Source organism: Pogoniulus pusillus, chromosome 7, assembly GCF_015220805.1.
Source record: "Pogoniulus pusillus isolate bPogPus1 chromosome 7, bPogPus1.pri, whole genome shotgun sequence".
NCBI classification, from domain to species: domain Eukaryota; kingdom Metazoa; phylum Chordata; class Aves; order Piciformes; family Lybiidae; genus Pogoniulus; species Pogoniulus pusillus.
The window spans coordinates 27,180,205-27,202,790 of NC_087270.1; the positions used below are offsets into that span (position 1 = coordinate 27,180,205).

Genomic DNA, 22,586 nt, shown 5'->3' on the forward strand with positions numbered 1-22,586 from the left:
GCTGGGCAGCTGCTCAGCACCCAACACCCCACCCCCAAGGCCCTTTCTTTAGAGCTGCTCTCCACAGGTCTGTTTCAATCCTTCCCCAGGCTGTGGTTTCAAGGCCTCTTTCCACGTTCGTGTCGATACTCTCAGACTCCTTTCAGTTGCTCTGTGTCACTCAGAGATGTGCTTTCTAGCAGCCTGGGCTAATGCAAAGAGCTCATTCTGTTGGCTTTGCAGGGCTGTGGCTTTCCACAGGTCCTGTTTCTACTCTAATGCTGCCTAATAGCAGGTTTCCATTACAGATCTGTGTGCTTGATTGTTTAGAGCCGGATCTATGCTTTGCACACCGTTTAATTCGGCTCCACCTGATGCTTTTAAGCCTTCCCTCCCCCTCTCTGTGTTTGTGTTGCCCTCCCTCTCTCTCTCTCCCTCTCTCTGTGTTTGTGTTGCCCTCCCTCTCTCTCTCTCCCTCTCTCTGTGTTTGTGTTGCCTTCCCTCCGTCTCTCTCTGTGTTTGTGTTGCCTTCCCTCCCTCCCTCTCTCCCTCTCTCTGTGTTTGTGTTGCCTTCCCTCCCCCCCCCTTCCTCTCTCCCTCCCTCTCTCTGTGTTTGTGTTGCCCTCCCTCGGTGTTGCCTGCCCTCCCTCCCTCTCTCTCTCCCTCCCTCTCTCCCCCTCTCTGTGTTGCCTTCCCTCCCTCTTAAGCCTCATCCTGGGCTAGTGGGAGGTGTCCCTGCCATGGGAACTGGATGATGGCTTGGAACTGGCTGATCTTTAGGCTCCCTCCAACCCATGCTTGGCTTCTCTGTTTGCTAGAGGCCAAGGGCTGCTCTCCAGGCGTGACTTAACAAGAGGAAGTCAGTAGAAGACTACTTCTGATCAGAATGTCAACAACCCCACAGCTCAGCCCGAGAGACATTAAAAGTCACGGAGTGGTTGATGCTGGAAGCTCTCTGGAGCTCACCTGGCCCAACCTCCTTACTCAGGCAGAGCTGCTGAGGCCCTGGGGTGAGCAGAATCCAGCCCTGTCCAGAACTAGTGGAGCTGGCTGGCAGCAGGACCCTGCCTGCCAAGGCCACAGTGAAGAGTGGGCAGGATGTGCCTCCTGCTCTCTTTGCCCTACTTGCTCTGAGCCTTCTCCTCGGCATTTCAAGCTTCTCGTTCTTGTGCCAGTAATGTGTGTGGGGGCTGCTTTGCTTCTGCTGTGTGTTGTGCCCTCTCCACATTGAAGAGCCTTTGTAACGCTTCTGGAAGGCTTTCCGTGAGGGGGTGGGGGGAATCCAGACACTCAAGCTGTGCCTAACACAGGCTGCTTTGCATAATTCCTGCCCTCCTTTGCCCAACTGCTCTGGGACATTAATGCATGGAGCTCTCCTGAATGCTGTTTTCCCACAGCAATCAATGGCTGCTGGAGCACAAGGTTGAAGGAAGTCCTCTTCTGGACTCCTTTCCTCTCCTTCCTCCAGCCTCTGGCTCTCCTTTGCTGTTTCTTGACAAATATTTGGCATTTTCAATAAAAATGTGCATTTTTCTTCCCTCTTTGCCCCATCCTACCCAAAGCTGACCTCTGGGCTTGTGCTGATAGTTACAGCCTTATGCAACTTGAAAAGCTGTGCCTGGGAGTGAAGAGATTTGTGGCTGGAGCAGAAACTGTTTGAGAGTAAGCACAGCTGCCCCTCTGCTCTGGTGCCCTGTGTCCAGCTGTGGGGCCTCCATCATAAGAAGGACATAGAACTGTTAGAGCAGCTCCAGAGGAGGCCATAAAGCTCAGAGGTTGGAGAACCTCCCTTATGGGGACAGGCTGGGAGAGTTGAGGCTCTTCAGCCTGGAGAGGAGAAGGCTCCAGGGAGACCTCAGAGGAGCTTCCAGTGCCTGAAGAGGCTGCAGGGTTGCTGATGCATTTTGGAACTTCTCTCTTGGTGGATATTTCCACCCTGTCATTTTGCAGGCAAATATTTGCAGGTTCTGCCTCCTTAGGGTGGCATTTCTATGCCACCAAGGAAACCTTCATGCTGTGCATTGGAATGAAACCATTAATGCAGCTGAGCTTTGACAACAACTTCAGGGTTTGATTTTACTGTTTTTACATTGCCACAAGCGGTAGGGAAAATAACCAAACTGAAGCCAAGCAGCAGCTTGCAGTGCAGGGGCTGGGAAAACTCAGAGGCTCTTCTGTCACCTTTCTGAAAGATCAAAGCAGGAGGCCAGGGAATAATTAGACATTCACCCAAAAAATAGCACTTCTAGCACAGGGAAGGAGAGGATCCTGACTGCACATCCAACCTTGGCTCCAGGGTTAAACAGTGCCCACCAGCTGGTGGAAGTGCCCTGTGCTGCTTGAGCTGCTTGACCCTTTTCCAGCACAGGGAAGGGGGACTGCTGCCCTTCAGTGCACAGGGACAGCCTAAGGCAGAAGCTGCTGTGGCATCTGCACAGTCCCTCTGGCAAGGTCACCAGTCTGTCTTGGCTGAATTTTCACAGAGTGGGTTGGGTTGGAAGGAGCCTCAAAGATCATCCAGTTCCAGCCCTCCACTATGGGCAGGGACAACTCCCACCAGCCCAGGCTGCTCAAGGCCTCAGCCAGCCTGGCCTGCAACACCCCAGGCAGGAGGCAGACACAACCTCCCTGGGCAGCCTGAGCCAGACTCTTCCCACCCTCATACTCAACAGCTTTTTGCTCAGCTCCAGTCTAACCCTGCTCTGCTTCAGCTCCAAACCGTTCTTCCTTGGCCTGCCTCAGACACCCTCAGCACAGGTCCCTCTGCAGCCTTCCTGCAGGATCCCTTCAGGCAACTCTGAGGTGCCTCTGGAGTCTTCCCCTCTGCAAGCTGCACCCTGCCCCAGCTCCCTCAGCCTGTGCTTACAGCAGAGCTGCTCCAGCCCTGGCACTATCTTTCTGGCCTCCTCTGGTCTCTCTGGAGCAGCTCTGTGTCCTCCTCCTTCCACTGGGGACAGCAGCACTGGAGGCAGGATTGGAGGTGAGGTCTGAGCAGAGCAGAGTCCGGGGCAGAATCCCCTCTCCTGCCCTGCTGCCCACACTGCTCTGGCTGCAGCCAGCACACAGCTGCCTTAGGGCTGCAGGAGGGCACTGCTGGCTGCTGGGGAGGAGGTTGCAGGGACTCCAGTTTGTACAGCAGTGCCTGGGATCCTAAATCTTGTGCTGTATTTGTTTGAATAAAGCCTTTGTTGGGTGACAACAGGATTTGTAAGTTAGCATTTGGAAACAAGAATCTGTGTTAGCATAGATCCAGGCAGCCCAGCCAGGGGAGGTGATAGCAGCAGGAAAGAAGTGGTGAACAGGCTGTGTGCAAGGCAGTTCAGTCAGGGGAGAAGTGGTGATGGCTTTGCTGGGTCTCACTTTGATGCTTGTTTCCTTTTCCCTTGCAGGTACTGCTTTGTCTTTGCTCTGGGATACCTCACCGTGTGCCAAATCACCAGAGTCTATATCTTTGACTATGGGCAGTATTCTGCTGACTTTTCAGGGTAAGGAGCCAGAGCAGCTCTCCAGTCTGTCCTCTGAGGGGACCTGTCACTGTCTAAAGAAACCCTTCTTGGTGCTGCAGATCCAGTAGCCATAACTCACTTCTGCTCCTGTGGGGGTGCTTTTGTTAATTTAAAGGAGCATCACAGAGTGCACCTGGCTGGAAGAGACTCTCTAAGCTCATCTTGTCCAGACCCTGCACTCAGCAGGAACACCTCCACCTACGGCAGCTTGCTCAGGGCCCCATCTAATCTGGCTGTGAATGTCTCCAGGGATGTAGCTTCAACCACCTCCCTGGGCAGCCTGTGCCAGTCTCTCTACACCCTTACTGTGCAGAACTTCCTCCTGATGTCCAGCCTAATTCTGCCTTGCTTCAGTTTAAACCATTGCTCCTGCAGGTGTTTTGCAGTCCAGAGGTGCAGGTGTTTGTTTCTGCTCTATCAAAAACCTGAGATTGCAGAGTGCTCTGGATGGCAGCAGGCTCTGTGCTCCAGTGTGAGCTGTGTTGGTGCACCTTAGCCTTGTGCTTCTCACCTGTTGCTGTGGACAGGCAAATAGTCCTCAACAGCTAGGCTGGAGCCAAAGGGTTTTATGGAAGCTTAGAATCAGTAAGGTTAGAAAAGACCTTTAAGGTTGAGTCCAGTCATCAACCCAACACCCCCATGGCCACTAAACCAAGTGCCGTGTCCACACCATTCTTGAACACCTGCAGGGATGGAGACTCCACCTCCCTGGGCATCTTCTGGAGTTCCAAGGGAAGAAATGAGCTCAAAGAAATAACCAAAGTTGGCTGAGCAGCTGTGGAACCCTCCCCAGCAGCCAGGTCTTCCAGAGATGTTGCCATGGATTCCCATGGTGGTCAACCCTGAAAGAGTTCTGGATGCCTGTGCCCAGCCGTTGCTCCTAGCAGGCCATGCCCACCTGAGGTGCCCAGGCCCAGAGGATCTGCAGGTAGCCTGAAGCAAGGTGTCAGTGTGCTGGCAGCAGAGGAAGCCCAGGAGGCCTCAGGCTGGAGGAGCAATTGGCTGTCCTGGCTTCAGTACTTGCAGATCTCAGCTGCCAGGAAGCTTCCCTCCACCTCCTTTGCCTTTCTGCCAGCAGCTAAAACGGGTTGTTAAAATCCTGGTTCACAGCCCTGCTGTTCCAGGAAGGGCTCTTCCTCTTTTAATCTCTGGCTTGCTGCTGCTCAGCCAAGTCTCAGAAGGTGGTGGCATAGCTGCCTGAGAAGGGAAAGAATGCCAGGGTCTGTGGGGGTGGCACTGAGAGGTGCTTCAGCTAGGATCAGCCCAGGCTCTGACTGAGCTCCTCCTTGGCTGCAGCCTTCCCCCAGGCACCATCCATGCTGCTGGATGTCCACCTCCAGAAGGCAAAGCCCTTCTGTTCAGAGCCAGCTGGGGACCCCTGCCAGCATCAGGCAGCTCAGAGGCTGCAAGGAGATAGCAGGCATTGCCCAGCCTCTTAGTCCTGGCTGCCCCTTGAAAGCCACTTCAGTGCTTGGCACCAGGGGTTTGGGGCACTGAGGCTAAACCCAAGTGCTTGCACTTTGAGGGCTGAAAATGTGTGCTTGGAAATAAATAGAACCTAAAAGCTGACCTTGCCTTTTGGGGCCAAAACACTGCTCTGGGCCTGTCAGGGACAGGGATGTGGTAGCTCTTGGGTTTGGTTTTCTGAGCCAGTTTAAAGGGTGTAAAGAGGCCAAATGCAGCCAAAAGACTTGAAAGAAGCTATGCCCATCCTGCAGAGGGATGGTTGTGGGTATTTTTGTCTACAATCAGACAAGTACAGTCCCTGATGTATTTTTGAGGTCTGATCTTGAGATTAAATTCCTAAACTCTGATAAATTCCGTTAGGTTGCTTTGTGCTCTCCCCTGTCCACTCATTCCCCCAGTTAGTTAAGGGTCAGCAGTGCTGTGGTTTACAGCAGGCAGAAAATCTTGGACACAACAAGGAGGATACAATTCACGGACTGCTGGGATGCTTTTGGTCAGAAGGGGCCTTTGGGATCATCCTGCCATGGGCAGGGACACCTCCCACTAGCCCAGGTTGCCTAAGAACCCATTCAGCAACAGATGATTATGAAGCTGCCCTGCACAGACAGGCAGAAGCAGCTCCTGGGGAGTTTAAGATCCACTCCAGTGTCCCCAGTCCTCACCAAATGAAACTCTGTTGGAGCCAGCATCATTCTGCTGGGCATAGAATCATAGAACCAGTCAGGTTGGAAGGGACCACAAGGATTAGCCAATTCCAACCCCCCTGCCATGCCCAGGGACACCCTACCCTAGAGCAGGCTGCCCACAGCCTCATCCAGCCTGGCCTTAAACACCTCCAGCCATGGGGCCTCAACCACCTCCCTGGGCAACCCATTCCAGCCTCTCACCACTCTCCTGCTCAACAACTTCCTCTTCACATCCACTCTGAATCTCCTCACCTCCAGCTCTGCTCTGTTCCCCCCAGTCCTGTCACTCCCTGACAGCCTAAAAAGTCCCTCCCCAGATTTTTTTTAGCCCACTTCAGATCCTGGCAGGCCACAAGAAGGTCACCTGGGAGCCTCCTCTTCTGCAGACTGCACAGCCCCAACTCTTTCAGTCTGTGCTCACAGCAGAGCTGCTGCAGCCCTCTGAGCACCCTCGTGGCCCTTCTCTGGATATGCTCCAGCATCTCCACATCCCTCTTGTCCCAGGGGCTCCAGAACTGGATGCAGTACTCCAGGTGGGAGTTCTGTGTTGCTGGATGTGTTTGCTTGGAGGAAATAATAGTGCAAGGTGGCAAAGGCAAGCACAGGGCCCAGGTGCAAGTGGAAGTGGTCCGAGTATCAAAATTCTTTGCAACACTCTTCAGCTTCAGGATGTTTTTCTTGTCCTTTAACTGCTGCTGTAATTTACAAGGCAAGTAGTTGCTCTGCCTGCCCTTCCTTCTTTACTCTGCTCACTGGAGAGAGGAAAAGCAGAGAACCAACCCCCAAAACAAACATGCAACCCAACCAACCAAGAACTACCCAAAAAGTCTCCCACAGAGAAAACCCCAACACACCCCCACACACAACCCCCCCACATCCAAGCAACTCCCCCCAAACAAACACCCCACACAAAGACCCCAAACCAAAAGAATCCTAAAGCAAATGACCCCCCCTCCAAGCAACCCAACCAAAAAGCCCCCAAAGCAACCAAACCCAACCCAAAACCCCAAACTCTGTTAGTAGATGCTGAGTGTGAATCCTTCTGGCTGCTGGTGAAAGCCAGGGGCTAGCAAATCTGCTATCTAAGGAATTAATTCATTTCCTTCCCCTGTAATGGTTTGAGCTCCAAAACCAGATTTGCTATCTCCTTCCATTGGAAACCTCCCAGCTGTGATTCACAGAGTTCACAGAATGGCTGGAAGGGACCTTAAAAGCTCATCCAGTTCCAACCCCTGCCATGGGCAGGGACACCTCCACCAGCCCAGGCTGCTCAAGGTCTCACCCAGCCTCCCCTTGAACACCTGGTTGATTGGCTAGGGCTGGGTGCTAGGTTGGACTGCATAAGCTTGGAGTTCTCTTCCAACCTGGCTGATTCCATGACATCCACAGCCTTCTTGGGCAGCCTGTTCCAGTGTCTCTCCACCCTCACTGTCAAGAATTTCTTCCTGATACCGAATTCAGCTTGGCTGAGCCTGAACTTTTCTCTGCTCTTTACATATGAAAGAAAGTCCTGAGCTTTCTTTTAAATGATTCTTTCCTTTGGTTTGTTTGTTTTTTTTCCCCAGCCCAATGATGATCATTACCCAGAAGATCACCAGTCTGGCATTTGAGATTCATGATGGTGAGATTGCTCTCAACTGTCTTTAATGTTCCCTACAGAAGGAGCTTAAGGAAAGTGAGCCAGGAGTCAGTGAGGCTGCTTCAGTCCAGCTTCTGTGTTAGGACAAGATGTGGGTTTGTGGCTCAGTTCCTTCTTCTGAGGCTTGCTGCTGGAAGTACCAAGAAACCATAGAGTCATAAAATGGGTTGGGGTTGAAGGGACCTTAAGAATCATCCAGTTCCAACCCCCTTGCCATGGGCAGGGACACCTCCCACCAGCCCAGGCTGCTCCAGGCCTCACCCAAAGGAGAATGCTATGACAGAATACCTCTGAAATTACTTGAGCACGTCAGAAATGACCTTGCAGCATGAGGCCTGCTCTGCTGAGTAAAGAAACCACTAAGTAGTGTGTGAGGGTTTCACTTGTCTTTATTTCCCCTTTTTCCTGTCCCCTTCCCTAGGGATGTGTCGGAGAAATGAAGATTTGACTCCCTCCCAGAGGTGCTTGGCTGTAAGGTAGGCTTTGGGACAGCTCTTGAGGCCAGCTGTGGGGGTGGAGAGAGGATTCTGTGCTTCGTTCATGCTCTGTGGAGTTGCTGGAGTTGACAGTGCAGATAGGGACTGAAGCTGCTGCAAACAGCTCCATGCTCTTCCTCTTGGCAGCTGCGTTCAGAACTCTTCTCCTCCACACTGCCATTGCCAGTAGGCTTTGTGCTTCCTTAAGGAGAACATTCCCAGTGATAGGCAGTGCAGGGCACAGCAGACAGGCTTGGGAGCCTGAAGTGCAGGCAGAAAGGAGCTGGTGAAGAACCAGGTTGATTCTGGTTTGTGCCAGGTTAATTCTGGCTTGCAGCCTTCATCTTCCCTCTCCTGCCTTCCTCTACCCAAGAGCTGGGCACACAGCAGCTGGTGCTGCCCAGGGCAGTCCTGCCTCACAGACCTCTTCTTCCTGGGAACTGCTGCCACTTAGCACAGACCTTTGGGGACTGCTGCACTTCTTGAGGGGGGAAAGGGTAACAGGAGCCAGTCCCTTGGCAGTGGTGCCCTGTGACAGGACAAGGGGAAGCAGATACAAGCTGGAACCCAGGAGGTGCCACCTCAACGTGAGGAGAAACTTCTTTGGTGTGAGGGTGCTGGAGGCCTGGAGCAGGCTGCCCAGAGAGGCTGTGGAGTCTCCTTCTCTGGAGACCTTCAAGCCCCACTTGGATGTGTTGCTGTGTGGCCTGCCCTGGGTACCCCTGCTCTGGCAGTAGGGGTTGGGCTCACTCTTCAGAAGTCTCTTCCAACCTAACCCATTCTGTGATTCTGTGACCAGAGTTCAGGAGATCTGTCTTGAAAGTCATCAAATCACAGAATGGGTTGGGATGGAAGGGACCTCAAAGCTCATCCACTTGCAATGCCCTGCTGTGGTCAGGAGAGCCTCCCATTAGCCCAGGTTACTCAAGGGCTCATCCAGTCTGGCCTTGAGCACCTCCAGGGAGGTTGTGGAGCACAGAAGCACAGAATGAGATCAAAGATCACAACCTCCCTGGGCAACCTGTGCCAGTGTCTCACCACCCTCACTGCAAAGAACTTCTTCCTAACATCCAGAGGGGGTATTGAAACTGGATGTTAGGTACAAGTGAGGGTGGTGAGACATCCAACCTGGCCTTGAGCACCTCTAGGGAGGTGGTGGAACACAGAATCACAGAATGGGATCAAAGATCACATTCTGTGCTTCTGTGCTCCACAGCCTCCCTGGGCAACCTGTGCCAGAGTCTCCTCATCCTCACTGTCAGAACTTCTTCCTCCTCCCCAGCCATTGCCCTTGTCCTGGCACTGCCAGCCCTTGCCGGAAGCCCTTCCCCAGCTCTCCTGCAGCCTGTCAGGCTCAGCATGAGTTTCACCAAACCCCCTAGCACGAAGTGTGTTAGGAAAGCAGGCAGAGGGCTCCCTAGAGGCGGTTTGAATGCGGTTAGGTGGATTTGAGTGTCCCTGCTGCGGGGACTTTGTGCGCAGCTTCCACAATCCCCATCTCACCAGTTGCTTGTCTTTGAATTGCAGACGCATGCCAAGTCTACTGGAGTATTTAAGTTACAACTGTAATTTCATGGGTATCCTGGCAGGCCCGTTATGCTCTTACAAAGACTATATTACTTTCATTGAAGGCAGATCATACCAACCGCCACAGCCGGCAGCCAACGGGAAGGAAGACTCAAAGTGCGAGCAAACGGAGCCCTCCCCCAACGTAAGCTGCATCCCTGCCGCCGCCGTCGCTGCTGCTGCTGCTGCTCCTTGCGGCAGAACTTTGCTTGGCACCCCTCACTCGCAGCCATAGCCTCAGAGCTCTGCTTAGAAGCCGTGCCCAGGGACTGGCATCGCATTTCCAGGCTGAACCAGCCGTGCCCAGGCTGAGCTAGGCGGTAGAGAGGCGTAGAGGATGCTGCATGGGATAAGGAACAGCAGCTTGAAACTGAAATGGGACAGGCTGGGGAGAGACTATTGGACAAGGTCTTGTAATGACAGGAGGAGGAGGAATGGATTTAAACTGGCAGAGAGGAGATTGAAACTGGATGTTAGGAAGAAGTGAGGGTGGTGAGACACTGGCACAGGCTGCCCAGGGAGGTTGTGGAGCACAGAGAGTGAGGATGAGGAGACACTGGCACAGGCTGCCCAGGGAGGTTGTGGAGCACAGAGAGTGAGGGTGAGGAGACCCTGGCACAGGTTGCCCAGGGAGGTGTTCAAGGCCAGGCTGGATGCAGCTCTGACCAACTTGCTCTTGTTGCAGATGTCCCTGCTGACTGCAGGGGGTTGGTCAGCATGACCTTTGAGGGTCTCTTCCAGCTCAATGCATTCTGTGGCTTTCTGAGTCCAGTCACCCACAGTCCAATTCTCTACTCCAGAAGTTAAATAATTTTGGCTTTCAGTCTGTTTCTTGTCACAGAGTGTTAGGGTTTGGAAGTGATCTCTGAAGATCATCCAGTCCAACCTCACTGCCAGGGCAGGGTACACAGGAACATATCTAGATGGGGCTTGAAAGCTCTCAAGAGAAGGAGACTTCATAACCCTTCTGGGCAGCCTGCTCCAGGGCTCTGCTACCTTCACCTGGTGGATCACAGCATACAAAGTGGAGCTTCCTAACAAGGTCATATGGTAAAAAACCATCTTGGAATGCACAGTTGGCATATTTCCTTCAAAGCAGACAGAATGGGAGAGTGGTTTAGGCTGGGAAAGGCCTCTAAGATCACCCAGTGCAACACCAAGCCAGCACCACCATGGCCACCAAACCATGGCCCCAAGTGCCATGGCGACATGGTGCTGGAGCACCTCCAGGCATGGGGACTGCACCACCTCCCTGGGCAGCCTGGCTTTCAATCTAACTATATCCCCATCTAATTTAGGTATAAATGTTTTAGTCCTGGCACTGGCTTTAAGGACTGTTTCCCTTCCCAGTCTTGACCACATTGGCTTTTTTTCTCCAAGTGTGCCCAGCTGATGCTGCCAGGCTTGAGTGATATTCTGAAAGCCACAACAGAGTCATAGAATGGTTTTGGTTGCAAAAGCCCTCTGAGATAGCTAGGCTGAGGCAGCTGAGAGTGTGCAGCATGGAGAAGGCTCCAGGGGGAACCTCAGAGCTGCCTGCCAGTGCCTGAAGGGATCCTGCAGGAAGGCTGCAGAGGGACTTGTGCTAAGGGGGTCTGAGTCAGGCCAAGGGGGAATGGTTTGGAGCTGAGGCAGAGCAGGGTTAGAGTGGAGCTGAGCAAGAAGTTGTTGAGTGTGAGGGTGGTGAGACTCTGGCCCAGGCTGCCCAGGGAGGCTGTGGCTGCCTCCTGCCTGGGGTGTTACAGGCCAGACTGGCTGAGGCCTTGAGCAGCTGAGTCTGGCTGAGAGGTGTCCCTGGGCATGGTGGGGAGGTTGGAGTGAATGAGCTCTGAGGTCCCTGCCAACACTGGCAATATAAACTATGGTTTCTGTGGTGTCATCATGGCCTCTTCATTCCTGAACAGACTTCTCTGGGAATGCTGAGAACTTCAGAGTGAGTGAAATTACACTTTGAAATGTATGGTTTCAGACTTGTGAAGACTGAGCAATCCTCCTGGGCTGTGCAGTCCAGAGGTTACCCAGTCCTGCCTCGGCAGAGAGGCTGCTATCAATAATTAGGTTAGTTGAAGAAATGGAAGTCCACTTTTTCCAGATGCATTTCTGTAGGTCACTGAACAATGAATTGATTTGGTGTCAGGTGAGGACTTGATTTTCACAGGCTCACAGGATGTCAGGGGTTGGAAGGGACCAAAGTTGATCATCCAGTCCAACCTCCCTGCCAGAGCAGGACCACACAGTCTAGCTCAGGGCACACAGGAACACATCCAGACAGGCCTGGAAAGTCTCCAGAAAAGGAGACTCCACAGCCTCTCAGGGCAGCCTGTGCCAGTACTCTGGGACCCTTACAGTAAGAAAGTTCCTCCTTGTGTTGAGCTGGAACCTCCTGTGCTGCAGCTTCCATCCATTGCTCCTTGTCCTACCCCAGGGAGCAGTGAGCAGAGCCTGTCCCCCCACTGCTGACCCCCAGCCCTAAGATAGTTATAGACACTGATTAAATCCCCTCTCAGTCTTCTCCAGAATAAGCAGCCTCAGGTCACTCAGCCTCTTATCAGGCAGTGCTCCTGTCCCCTCATCAACCGTGTAGCCCTCCACTGGACCCTCTCCAGCAGATCCCTGTCCCTCTTAGCCTGGGGAGCCCAAAACTGAAGGCAGTATTCAAGATGAAGTCTCACCAGGGCAGAGTGGAGGAGAAGGAGAACCTCCCCTGATCTGCTGGACACACTCTGCTTAATACACCCCAGGATCCAATTGGCCTCCTTTTGGTGCAGATGTCTTCAGAGTTGAGTGCTGTAAAGAAGCCTCAGGCTGCAGTTTACTAACCTGTGCTTCTGTTGTCTGGGAGGCATTGATAAGGGCATGAGCACCTTTCTCAGTATCAGAGTTCATGTCTTTTATCAGTGAGCTGGAGGAGGAGATGGTACAGAAGTGCTGCTGTCTTGGGATGCTGGAAGGAGATGCAGGAGTGCCCAGAGAGCAGGGTGCCACAGAACAACAACCTGTGAGGGAGGAGGAAGGTCACAGTCAGAGAACTGTTCCCAAGAGCACAGGGAAATACTTGGCAGTGCTTTGACCCAGGGGGTGGCTTTTAAAGTCAAACCTCTTGCTGAAATCTTGTCTGCATGGCATCAGGGGTTGGGTTAGAAGGGACTTTGAAGAGCATCCAGTTCCCAGCACCCTGCCACGGGCAGAGACACCTCCCACTAAGACCAGGTTGCTCAAGGCCTCATGCAGCCTGGCCTTAAGCACTTTCAGGATGAGACACTCAGCACAAGAGAAGACAGCACTCACCAGATCCCGGTGCTCCAAGCTGACATTGTGGCTGAGCAGCTCTGCTACTATAGCTGCATGTCCCTCTTTAGCTGCTGAAATGAGAGCTGTCCAGTTGTCCTGGGAAAAAGGAAAAGCACTTGGAAGTGACAGTCACTGTTCCAACACAGCAGCCTTGGATTTCCAAGGGCTTAAGCCACAACCCTTACAGAAAAATTGTGTCTTCTCTGTGTGGGTTGGAAAAGGCCTCTGAGAGCAGCCAGTCCAACACCAGCCCAGCACCACCATGGCCACAAGTGCCATGGCCACATGGCTCTGGATCACCTCCAGGCATGGGGACTCCACCACCTCCCTGGGCAGATAGTGCCAGTCCCTCACCACTCTTGTACCAAAGACATTTATCCTCCTCTCCAGCCTAACCCTTCCCTGGCACCATCCCAGGCCATCTCCTCTCCTGCTATCACCTGAGCCTAGGCAGCAGAGCCCAACCCCCCCTCACTGCAGCCTCCTCTCAGGGAGCTGCAGAGAGCAATGAGCTCTGCCCTCAGCCTCCTCTGCTCCAGACTAAAGCTATATGAAGTAGTTCTGAAACCCTGTTGTGTAGGTGCTTGGCCAGTGTGTTCCTGGGGGACCTTGCAGAGAAGGTGGCACCTGCCCTTGTGCTGACATCAGAGCAGTGACTGGAAGGAGTCCATGCTGTGTGTTCCTGCTCTCTCTCTCCTAGCACAGCAGCTTAGAAATGTCTTCCTTAAGTTCCATGCTCTTCAGTGTAGTGATTGTAGCAGAGCTGGGTTTTGAGGGCATCTGAGTCCAGACCCTACCTGAACAACATCTTTCAAATCTGTGTGGGCATCTTGTTTGACCCCTTAGAGCTCCATGGCTGTGGCTGGAAAATGGTCTGTAGAGGACAGAGCTGTTTGGGCTGGAAGCTCAGCAGTTAAGTCCCAGGGCATGGAATAACTTCAGTTAGAAGGCACCTTAAAGACCACCCAATTCCAACCCCTGCCTCTGGAAGGGACACCTCCCACTAGTCCAGGGTGCTCAAGGCCTCATCCAGCCTGGCCTTGAATACCACCAGGCATGAGGCTTCCACAGCTTCTCTGAGCAGCCTGCACCATTGTCTTGCCTTTCTAATTTCTTCCTAATGTCTCAAACTTCTTCCTAGTGCCTCAGACTTCTTCCTAATGTCTCTGCTAGTTGGTTCAGAAGTGAGGTGTTGCAGTCATCTCCCAGAGATGGGTGATGGCTTGAGCTGGGCAGCAGTTGGAACACCTGCATCATGCCAAAGAGGACCAAAATGAGCTCAAGCTTTGCCATGGCTTGAATGTCTGCAGCAACTGTGTTCATCTTGTCCTAGACAGTGCACTTTGTGTGACAGTGGCTTGGCAGCTTAGCCTGCTTCAGCAGCTGATCAGTCACACAAGAAGTAAACAAAAAGGGAGGTGCAAAACTTGATCATCTGGAAGGTCTCTTCCAACCAAAAGGGTTCCCTGGTTCCAGGAGGTGCTTCCCAAAGGGTTCTGTGGTTCCAGAAGGTGCTGCTGTTACTGAAGGGTTTTCAGAGGCTCTCTGTAGTTAGTTTGGGTTTGCTGTGTCTGCCAGAGTGCTTCTCACAACTTCCTCACGACCATATTGTTCCTTGAGCCCACATACCCTGAAACTAGCTCTACTAGGGGAGTAGCATGTACTGCTGGCTTATGCTGACACCTGCTCAGGGAGGGAAGGTTCTGACTTGCCTTTGTTTTGACACAAAGTCTCCGACCTTCGACTTTTCAGATGGCCGTGGCACAGAAGCTCTTAATCTGTGGACTCTCTTTGCTCTTCCACATGACCATTACCCAAACTTTGCCTGTGGAGTACAACATTGATGAGCACTTCAGAGCTACAGCTTCCTGGCCTGTAAGGTGTTTCTACCTGTACTTGTCTCTCATGGCTGCCAGACCCAAGTATTACTTTGCATGGACTTTAGGTAAGTGCATCCATCACGAGCGTGAGGCAGGGTGTGCATGGAGCTTCAGCTGGGTGCTGCAGACTGAGGGTGCAGACAAAGTGGCAGTGCCCTCTTGAAGCCTCCATCATGAGCATGAGGCAGGGTGTGCATGGAGCTTCATCTGGGTGCTGCAGACTGAGGGTGCAGTACAAGGTGGCAGTGCCCTCTTAAAGCCTCCAAGTCAGTGCTGCACTGAGCTCTGCTGTGTGCAGAGCCTGAGTGGTGTCTTTGTGGAGAGACCAAACCCAGCAGCAGGCCCAGCACAGTGCTGTTGAGATTCCCAGAATGGGCTGGGTTGGAAGGGACCTCAGAGATCCTCCGGTTCCAACCCCCTTGTGATGGGCAGGGACACCAGCCCAGCTTGCTCAAGGCCTCATCCAGCCTGGCCTTGAACACCTCCATGGAGGGGTCATCCACAGCCTCCCTGGGCAGCCTGTGCCACTATCCCTGGATTTGCAGCAATAGTTTTGGAATTTGATACACTTAGTTTTAGTCTTCATTTCCCAGTGGAGTGGTGAGACACTGAGACAGGTCACCCAGGGATGTGGTTGAGGCTGTGGTTGAGGCCCCATTCCTGGAGACATTCAAGGTCAGACTTGATGTGACCCTGAGCAGCATGCCCAGGGTGTCCCTGTTGGGAGGTGTCCCTTCTGAGTGCAGGGGCGTTGGACAAGATGCCCTTGGAGGTTCCCTTCCAGACCAGTGCAGTCTGTGAAGGTTCTGATGAGCAGCAGATCTCAGCCACAGTGACTGATGTCAGCCACGGGATGGGAGGTGCAGCTTAAGAACATTTTGCCTTTCACTTGCCGTAGTTTGCTGCTCCATGTATTGGGTTTTTTCCTCCCAAAGTGCTGGATTTATGGAAGCTACCATCTTGGAAGTGGCTCCCAAAGCAGAGTTCATTGGCTTTCTCCTCTCCAATTTTACATGTTTGTGTCACAACTCTTTGGAGGACAACAAAGGGCTGCAGAGAGCTGGAGCGTGGCGGAGCAGTGTGACTCACAGCTGCTGCTTCCGCTCCTGGGCACTGAATGAAAGCTTTCAGCTGGGCTGGGCTTTGGAATATTGTGCTCTTATGCACCAGTACCATCATGTGTGGAGAGCAGGAGACAGCTGGAAAAGGAATAATCTTTGTGGGATTTTTTGTCCCTGGAGTGATTCAGGTGAGGTTCTCCTTGCAGACTTGCTAGCAGAGCAGAGCCAGCAGCCCTTTGCTGAAGCACCGAAGGAGATCAATGATACCAACTCTGCTTTTAGTTTGATAGAAGCTTTATTTGACTTCTGTCCTTCTGCCTTGCCTCATCTAAACTTCTAATGGTACAAGGAGAATGTGAGCTCCCTCAGCAGCTGCCTGGGTGTTGTGCTGCTGAGTTGTGCATTGCTGCTCTTTACACCTAAGCAAAGAGAGACCTGTTAATGAATCACTTCAAATGAGTGGTCACAAAGATGCTGCTGAATGGGATAAGGACTTGCTCTGCTTGCTGGGACTGCAGATTAGGAAGAAGTTCTTGACAGTGAGGATGGGGAGACACTGGCACTGGTTGTCCAGGGAGGCTGTGGATGGCCCCTCCCTGGAGGTGTTCAAGGCCAGGCTGGATGAGGCCTTGAGCCAGCTGGGCTGATGGGAGGTGTCCCTGCCCATGGCAGGGGGTCGGAAATGAGGGATTTTTAAGGATCCTTCCAACCCAACTCATTCTGTGAGTCTGTGAGTTTGATCTTCTGTCAGATTACTCCAGGGAGGTGTGAGTAGGTGGCAGGAGAGAAAGGACATCTGCAGTGTGAGCTGGGCAGTGCTGCCCTTCCTCCTGTCACTTCTGTCTCAGTGTTTGGACTTGAGCACTGCTGTGTCCCAGGGGTGATTCTCTGCTGTTCCAGTTCCAACAGTCATCCTCAGTGTTTAAAACGATTCATGTGCAGCCTTTAAAACATGATAAATCCTCTGAGCAAGCTGCCATGTGCAGTGCAGCTCACAGTTGCTGTCTGTGCTCTTGTTTCACTGCAGCAGATGCAATAAATAATGCAGCAGGGTTTGGCTTCAGAGGCTACGACAAAACTGGAGCTACACGTTGGGACCTCATCTCAAACCTGAGGATCCAGCAGATAGAGGTTGGTTTGGCACTCCTGCTGAGCTTGTTGCTTATCATTTAAAGGACTTCTACACATTGTGTTCCTCAAGACAGTGGCTGTTCAGGTCAGCAATGTCATGTTCACACCCTTGGAAAAGGTTGGGAATAAAGCCTGGTTTGAATATCTTCTGCTTGCCAGCTGACATCCAAAATACTTTGTGGTTGGAAGCAGCTGAGCAATATTTTGTGTCCAGAAGGGGCTGAGTATTTCCCAGGAATTATCTTTACTAAATATTACCTTCCTGAACTCATCACCAAAGCTGTGGGGTTTCATCATGTCCATGTCAGAGCTTTGAGATCTTTCCTAACACTCTGCAATTACAGAAATAATTCCTTTGGCTTTTGTTGTTTTGTTTGTTTTCCTTCACAGTTTTCCACAAGTTTCAAGATGTTCCTTGATAACTGGAATATCCAAACAGCTCTTTGGCTGAAAAGGTATTGATCTCTGCAAGGAAAGCTGCTTTTGCTCTGAACTGTCTTAGATAAGTGTTTCTCTGAAGAGAATTGGACATTGAAAGCTCAGCCTCACAGCCCATCAGTTGTTAGGAGCTGTGTGGGACATTCTGCTTGTGAGACTCCAGTTTGAGCCTCTCATCCTGGTGACACCACAGGGCAATGGTTTAAACTGGAGCAAGGCAGATTTAGGTTGGACATCAGGAGGAAGTCCTGCACAGTGAGGGTGGTGGAACACTGGGGCAGGTTGCCCAGAGATGTGATGGAGAACCCATCCCTGGAGACATTCAAAGTCAGGCTTGATGGTGCTCTGAGCTACCTGATCTAGCTGGGGATGAACACCCTGGAGGTGTTCAGAACCAGGCTGGATGAGGCCTTGGGCAGGCTGTTCTAGTGGGAGGTGTGCCTGCCTATGGCAGGGGGTTGGAATTGGCTGATCTTTGAAGTCCCTTCCTCAGGATGGTTTGATTCTATGATTCTATGATGTCCCTGCTGACTGCAGGGAGGTTGTACAAGATGATCTTGCAGGATCCCTTCCAACCTGATGCATTCTGTGATTCTGTGAGATTAGAGCTTCTCTCTTAGTGGGCTGAATCCCTATCCCTAGAAGTGTTCCAAAGAGGCAGAGATGTGGTGCAGAGGGTCATGGTTTAGCCCCAGCCCCGGCAGAGTTAGATGATGGTTGGAATCAATCTCAAAGGGCTTTTCCAACCCAATCCATTCCCTGATTCTCTGCTATCTTGAGTTCTGTTGTCACTAAAAGATTGTACAGTGGTTAGGAGTGTGGCCCTTGCCTAGTGCTCTAGAAACTCTGTCAGAAGTCTTGGGCCAGCTGCAGTGCTCCAGCAGCACAGGACTTTGAAGATCCACCTTGCACAGCTCACTTGCTTCCCATTTATACAAGTCCCCAAAATTGTAGCCACTTCCCTCACCAGCCATCAGCATTTCTTCTGACACTCTAAACTGAACCCTCAGATTCAGTGTGTTCAAAGCACCTCCCTGTGGAAACACACTGAGGGAGCCTACAGACCACAAGCAAGTTCTGGGCATTTGGTGTGGGTCACAAACTGCAGCAGTTCCAAAGAGCTGTTGCTCCAAGCATGCAGGTTAGAGCAGTTAGCCAGGCTAGAGTAGTCATCCCAGCCAGGTTAGAGCACCAGCCCAACCAGGTTAGAGCTGCCAGCCAGCCCAGCCAGGTTAGAGCTGCCAGCCAGTTAGCCAGGTTAGAGCAGTCAGCCAGTTAGCCAGGTTAGAGCAGTCAGCCCAGCCAGGTTAGAGCTGTTAGCCAGGTTAGAGCACCAGCCCATCCAGGTTAGAGCAGTCAGCCCAGCCAGGTTAGAGCTGCCAGCCAGTTAACCAGGTTAGAGCACCAGCCCAGCCAGGTTAGAGCAGTCAGCCAGCCCAGCCAGGTTAGAGCAGTCAGCCAGTTAGCTAAGTTAGAGCAGTCAGCCCAGCCAGCCAGGTTAGAGCAGTCAGCCAGTTAGCCAGGTTAGAGCAGCCAGCCCAGCCAGGTTAGAGCAGTCAGCTAGACAGCCAGCCCAGACAGATTAGAGCAGTCAGACCAGCCAGGTTAGAGCAGCCAGCCAGTAAGCCAAGTTAGAGTAGACAGCCAGGTTAGAGCAGCCAGTTAGCAGTGGTGGATCTCAGCAGCATCTCTCACAGCAGTGCTTCCTGGCTGGGGAAGCTGTCATGGGCCTTCTCCCCCTGCCCATTCTATTTTCCTTCCCAGAAACCAGCTCGTTCCATTATCTTTGATCATGATTGCAGTGCCTCTGTGGTTCTTGTTGCTCTCTTCTGGTACCTCTTTGACCTTCCAGTCTCCTTGCAGTGGGTGTAGTACTGAGCTAAGACCTCCGAGGTCTTTCCTTGGCTTGTCACAGGCAGAGTTGAGTGACTTGAGTGGGTTCCTGGCTGTGGTTCCCCTCAGGTATCACTTTCTGTCTGTCTGCAGCAGCCATCCCCTGTTGATTCATGCTGAGCTGATACTCAGTGTTTTGTGGTGTTGATTCATAGTCATGCTCAGCCACATGCTTGCAGTAGAGCTACAGGAATGGTTTGCATCTGCCACTTCTTATTAGATGTTCAGAATTTTAGACTTCATAGAATCGTAGACCTGTTAGGATTGGAAGGGACTTTTGAGACCATCATGTCCAGCCACTGGCCTAGAGCTCACAGTCATTCTGCCTTCTTAGTGGAGTCACTGTCCGTGCAGGTGTTCAAGAAGTGTGTAGATGTGGCACTTTGGGACAGGATATAATGACCATAGTGGTGTTAGGTCAATAGTTGGAGTCGATAACCTGAGACTCCTAGAATGAGAGCTCTTCCGCTCCAGCCTCCCCACCGTGCCCAGGGACACCTCTCAGCCAGACTCAGCTGCTCAAGGCCTCATCCAGTCTGGCCTGTAACACCCCAGGCAGGAGGCAGCCACAGCCTCCCTGGGCAGCCTGGGCCAGACTCTTACCTCCCTCACACTCAACAACTTCTTGCTCAGCTCCACTCTAACTCTGCTCTGCCTCAGCTCCAAACCATTCCTCCTTGGCCTGTCTCAGATCCCCTCAGGACAAGTCCCTCTGCAGCCCTCCTGCAGGATCCCTTCAGGCACTGGCAGGCAGCTCTGAGGTTCCCCCTGGAGCCTTCTCCATGCTGCACACCCTCAGCTGCCTCAGCTTAGCTATCTCAGAGGGCTTTTGCAACCAAAACCATTCTATGACTCTGTTGTGGCTTTCAGAATATCACTCAAGCCTGGCAGGATTATTTTGGATTCTAATGCTCTATCTGCTAAGCAAACAGTGCCAGTCTTGCCCACCTCACCTCCCACCACAGAAACAGGAAGGCAAGGCAAGGTGGAAGAAGACACTTCTGAGCTGATAATGAAAATAGAGAAGCAGAGCAGAGGCAGGAGCTTGCTGAAGAGCTGATGCACCTTCCCAGTTGTGCAGCAAAGGATGGCCCAGCTAAGCTGACCCAGCTGTGGGTAGATGAATTTTCCTGAGTGGTGCCCACAGCTCCTTGCTTTGCTCAGGCAAGTGTCAGGTGAAGCATTCCAACATGATTCATTATGCACAGATCCAGGAGGACTTTCAGCTGACATTTTGCTCTTCAGACTTGAAGCCTGATGAGTCTTTTCTGGTCTCTCTCTTATCTGGCTTAATAAGATCTCAGATGTGGTTAATTTAGCTTTGTCAGCTGCTGAGTGCTTTGCAGAGGGAAATTTGCTTGAAGTAACTTACAAGCATTGCTAAATGGCTTCAGGCTTTATGCATGAGGCCTAAGTGGCAGGCAGTGAGCTCTCCCTGCAGGGTGAATCTCAGTGCTAGAAGAGGTGCTTTGGGTGTGGTTGCTCTTCTGGGTTAATGAACACTTTAAAGACACTTCTGTCATCACTCCCAAGGAGTTTCAAGAGGTGGAGGTGTTCCCTCGGGTACAGAGAGGCCATGGTGCCGTGGGGCAGCTTCTGACTGCCTCGGGCTAGGTTTTGGTGACCAGAACTTTGCTTGGAGACGTCTCCCTAGCTTGAGACAGTTTTCCTAATGCTTCTGTGCATTTCTGGCTGACAAATCCTGTCTCAAAGCTCCTTTGAGATTCCCTGGTTCCTGTTTAGTCTGGCCAGCGTTGCTCTCCTCTTTGAAGAGGTCTGCTTTGGGCAGCTCTCCTGCGGTGGTTTTGTGTGCATGTCCTCATCTTCATGGCCACTGCTAGCCAAGCCCCCTGGAGAGGGGAGGGGATTGTGCTTGGTACCCTCTTCTGAAGCCCTCCTGAGATAAAGCTGCCCACACCTCTTTGGCTGGAATTCAATAGATTATCAGTGCCCATCTGAGCTTCCCTCCTTCAGAGGGAGGTGGTGGAGTCACCATCCCTGGAGGTGTTCAAGCAAAGCCTGGATGAGGCACTTAGTGCCATGGTCTAGTTGACTGGATAGGGCTGGGTGCTAGGTTGGACTGGATGAGTTTGGAGGTCTCTTCCAACCTAGTTGTTATTATGATTCTATTCTATACCTTCTACTCCTCAACACTGACTGTAGCCCTTGGTCCTGGCAGTCTTGTCTGGAGGGTGTAATAAAGCAGTGCTGTGAGTAGAGAGTGCTGCTGCCCTCTGTCATTAGCTTGGTGTTGCCCTGCTCTCTCTGCTCCTGCCCTGGTCCTTGCCCTGTGTGTACAAACCCTTCTCACACGTTGCTGCCAAGGCCCTGCTCCAGTCACAGCTCACCTGGGCTGTGTTTTCAGATGTGCTTATGCTGTGTTTTTTGCTGCATGTCAGTGTGCCTCTGTTTCCATATTTCCTATTGATTTTTTGTTTTCAGATCATTAAAGACCTCTTGATGAAGCCATATCAGGACCTTACCATGTTCCCTATCATTCTTCCACACTGTGATGGTTTGTCCTTGTGTCATTTAATGTTGTCTTGTAGAAACTGCCTGTCTGGAATTCCTTTTTCCCCTTCTTCCTTCTAGAATCCTTTGTGGTAGGTCCTTGCCTCCATTTCCAAACAGCAGAGTTCAGCATCCTCCTGTACTCAAGAGCCTCACATCCCTGCAGTCGTTAGTTCCAGTCTCACTGTCATGCTCACCTCATGGCCTCACACAGCCACAATCAAAGCTGAAGGGAGCTGTCTCCTTTTCCCTTGCTCCTAGCAGCTGCTTTCTTTTTGTGAAGAATCCCCCCTGCCCCACAGGGGTCTGTGGGATGCTCTGTGCCTTCCAGTGTAGCTGCTCATAAACCTTCTTGGTTGGCTTGTGAACCCCCTGTGTAGTCCATAGGCTGGGAGAGGTTCCTGGACTGCTGATCTTCCTGTAATGACTTCTTGGTTATGCTCATACTCATGAGGCTGTTGCTGCACTGAGGGTTTAGGCCTGGAGATTGAGCTAGGACTGATGAACTGAACCCATTCAGCCAGGGTGTTTAGAAGGTTTCTGTCATCAGAGGAGAAACAACCTGGAGCAAGAGGTAGGGGATAAAAATAGGGCAATCTTCAAGCATGCACAGGATGATGCAGGAGAGCTGGAGAGGGACTTTTGACAAAGGCATGTGGTGACTGGACAGGGGTGAGAGCCTCAGTCTGGAAGAAGCCCAACTGAGATTAGACAGGAGGAAGAAATTCTTCCCCCTGAGGGGGCCGAGACACTGGAACAGGTTGCCCAGAGAAGTTGTAGAGTCACCAAGCCTGGAAGAGTTCAAAGCCAGGTTGGATTAGGCCTTGAGCAACCTGGGCTGGGAGGAGGTGTCCCTGCCCATGGCAGAGAGTTGGAACTGGATGATCTTTAAGGTCCCTTCCAACCCAAACTGTTCTAAGTGCCATGTGTAATGGCACTAAGCCTGTGCTAGCACTGAGGGGTTGCTGTGGGAGCTGTGAGCAGCTGAAGTGCTCTCTGTCAGCAGACAGTGGCAGCACAGGGAGTGCTGGGGGTGACACTGCTGGCAGCGTGGGTGCTGCC

The 22,586-nt window shown here is 52.1% G+C and overlaps 1 protein-coding gene across 2 annotated transcripts in view; it reads left to right on the forward strand.

The window, feature by feature from the left end:
• The window catches only part of MBOAT2 (membrane bound O-acyltransferase domain containing 2), a 70,614-nt gene that overhangs the window by 42,045 nt on the left and 5,983 nt on the right, over positions 1-22,586 (forward strand). The window contains exons 4-10 of one of the 2 annotated variants that reach the window (XM_064146347.1): positions 3,369-3,464; positions 7,204-7,259; positions 7,699-7,753; positions 9,281-9,464; positions 14,363-14,555; positions 16,579-16,682; positions 17,073-17,137. In XM_064146347.1, the coding sequence (XP_064002417.1) occupies positions 3,369-3,464; positions 7,204-7,259; positions 7,699-7,753; positions 9,281-9,464; positions 14,363-14,555; positions 16,579-16,682; positions 17,073-17,137 (753 nt within the window). The remainder of the gene's footprint in view (positions 1-3,368; positions 3,465-7,203; positions 7,260-7,698; positions 7,754-9,280; positions 9,465-14,362; positions 14,556-16,578; positions 16,683-17,072; positions 17,138-22,586) is intronic. The other variant, XM_064146349.1, reaches the window with a different exon arrangement.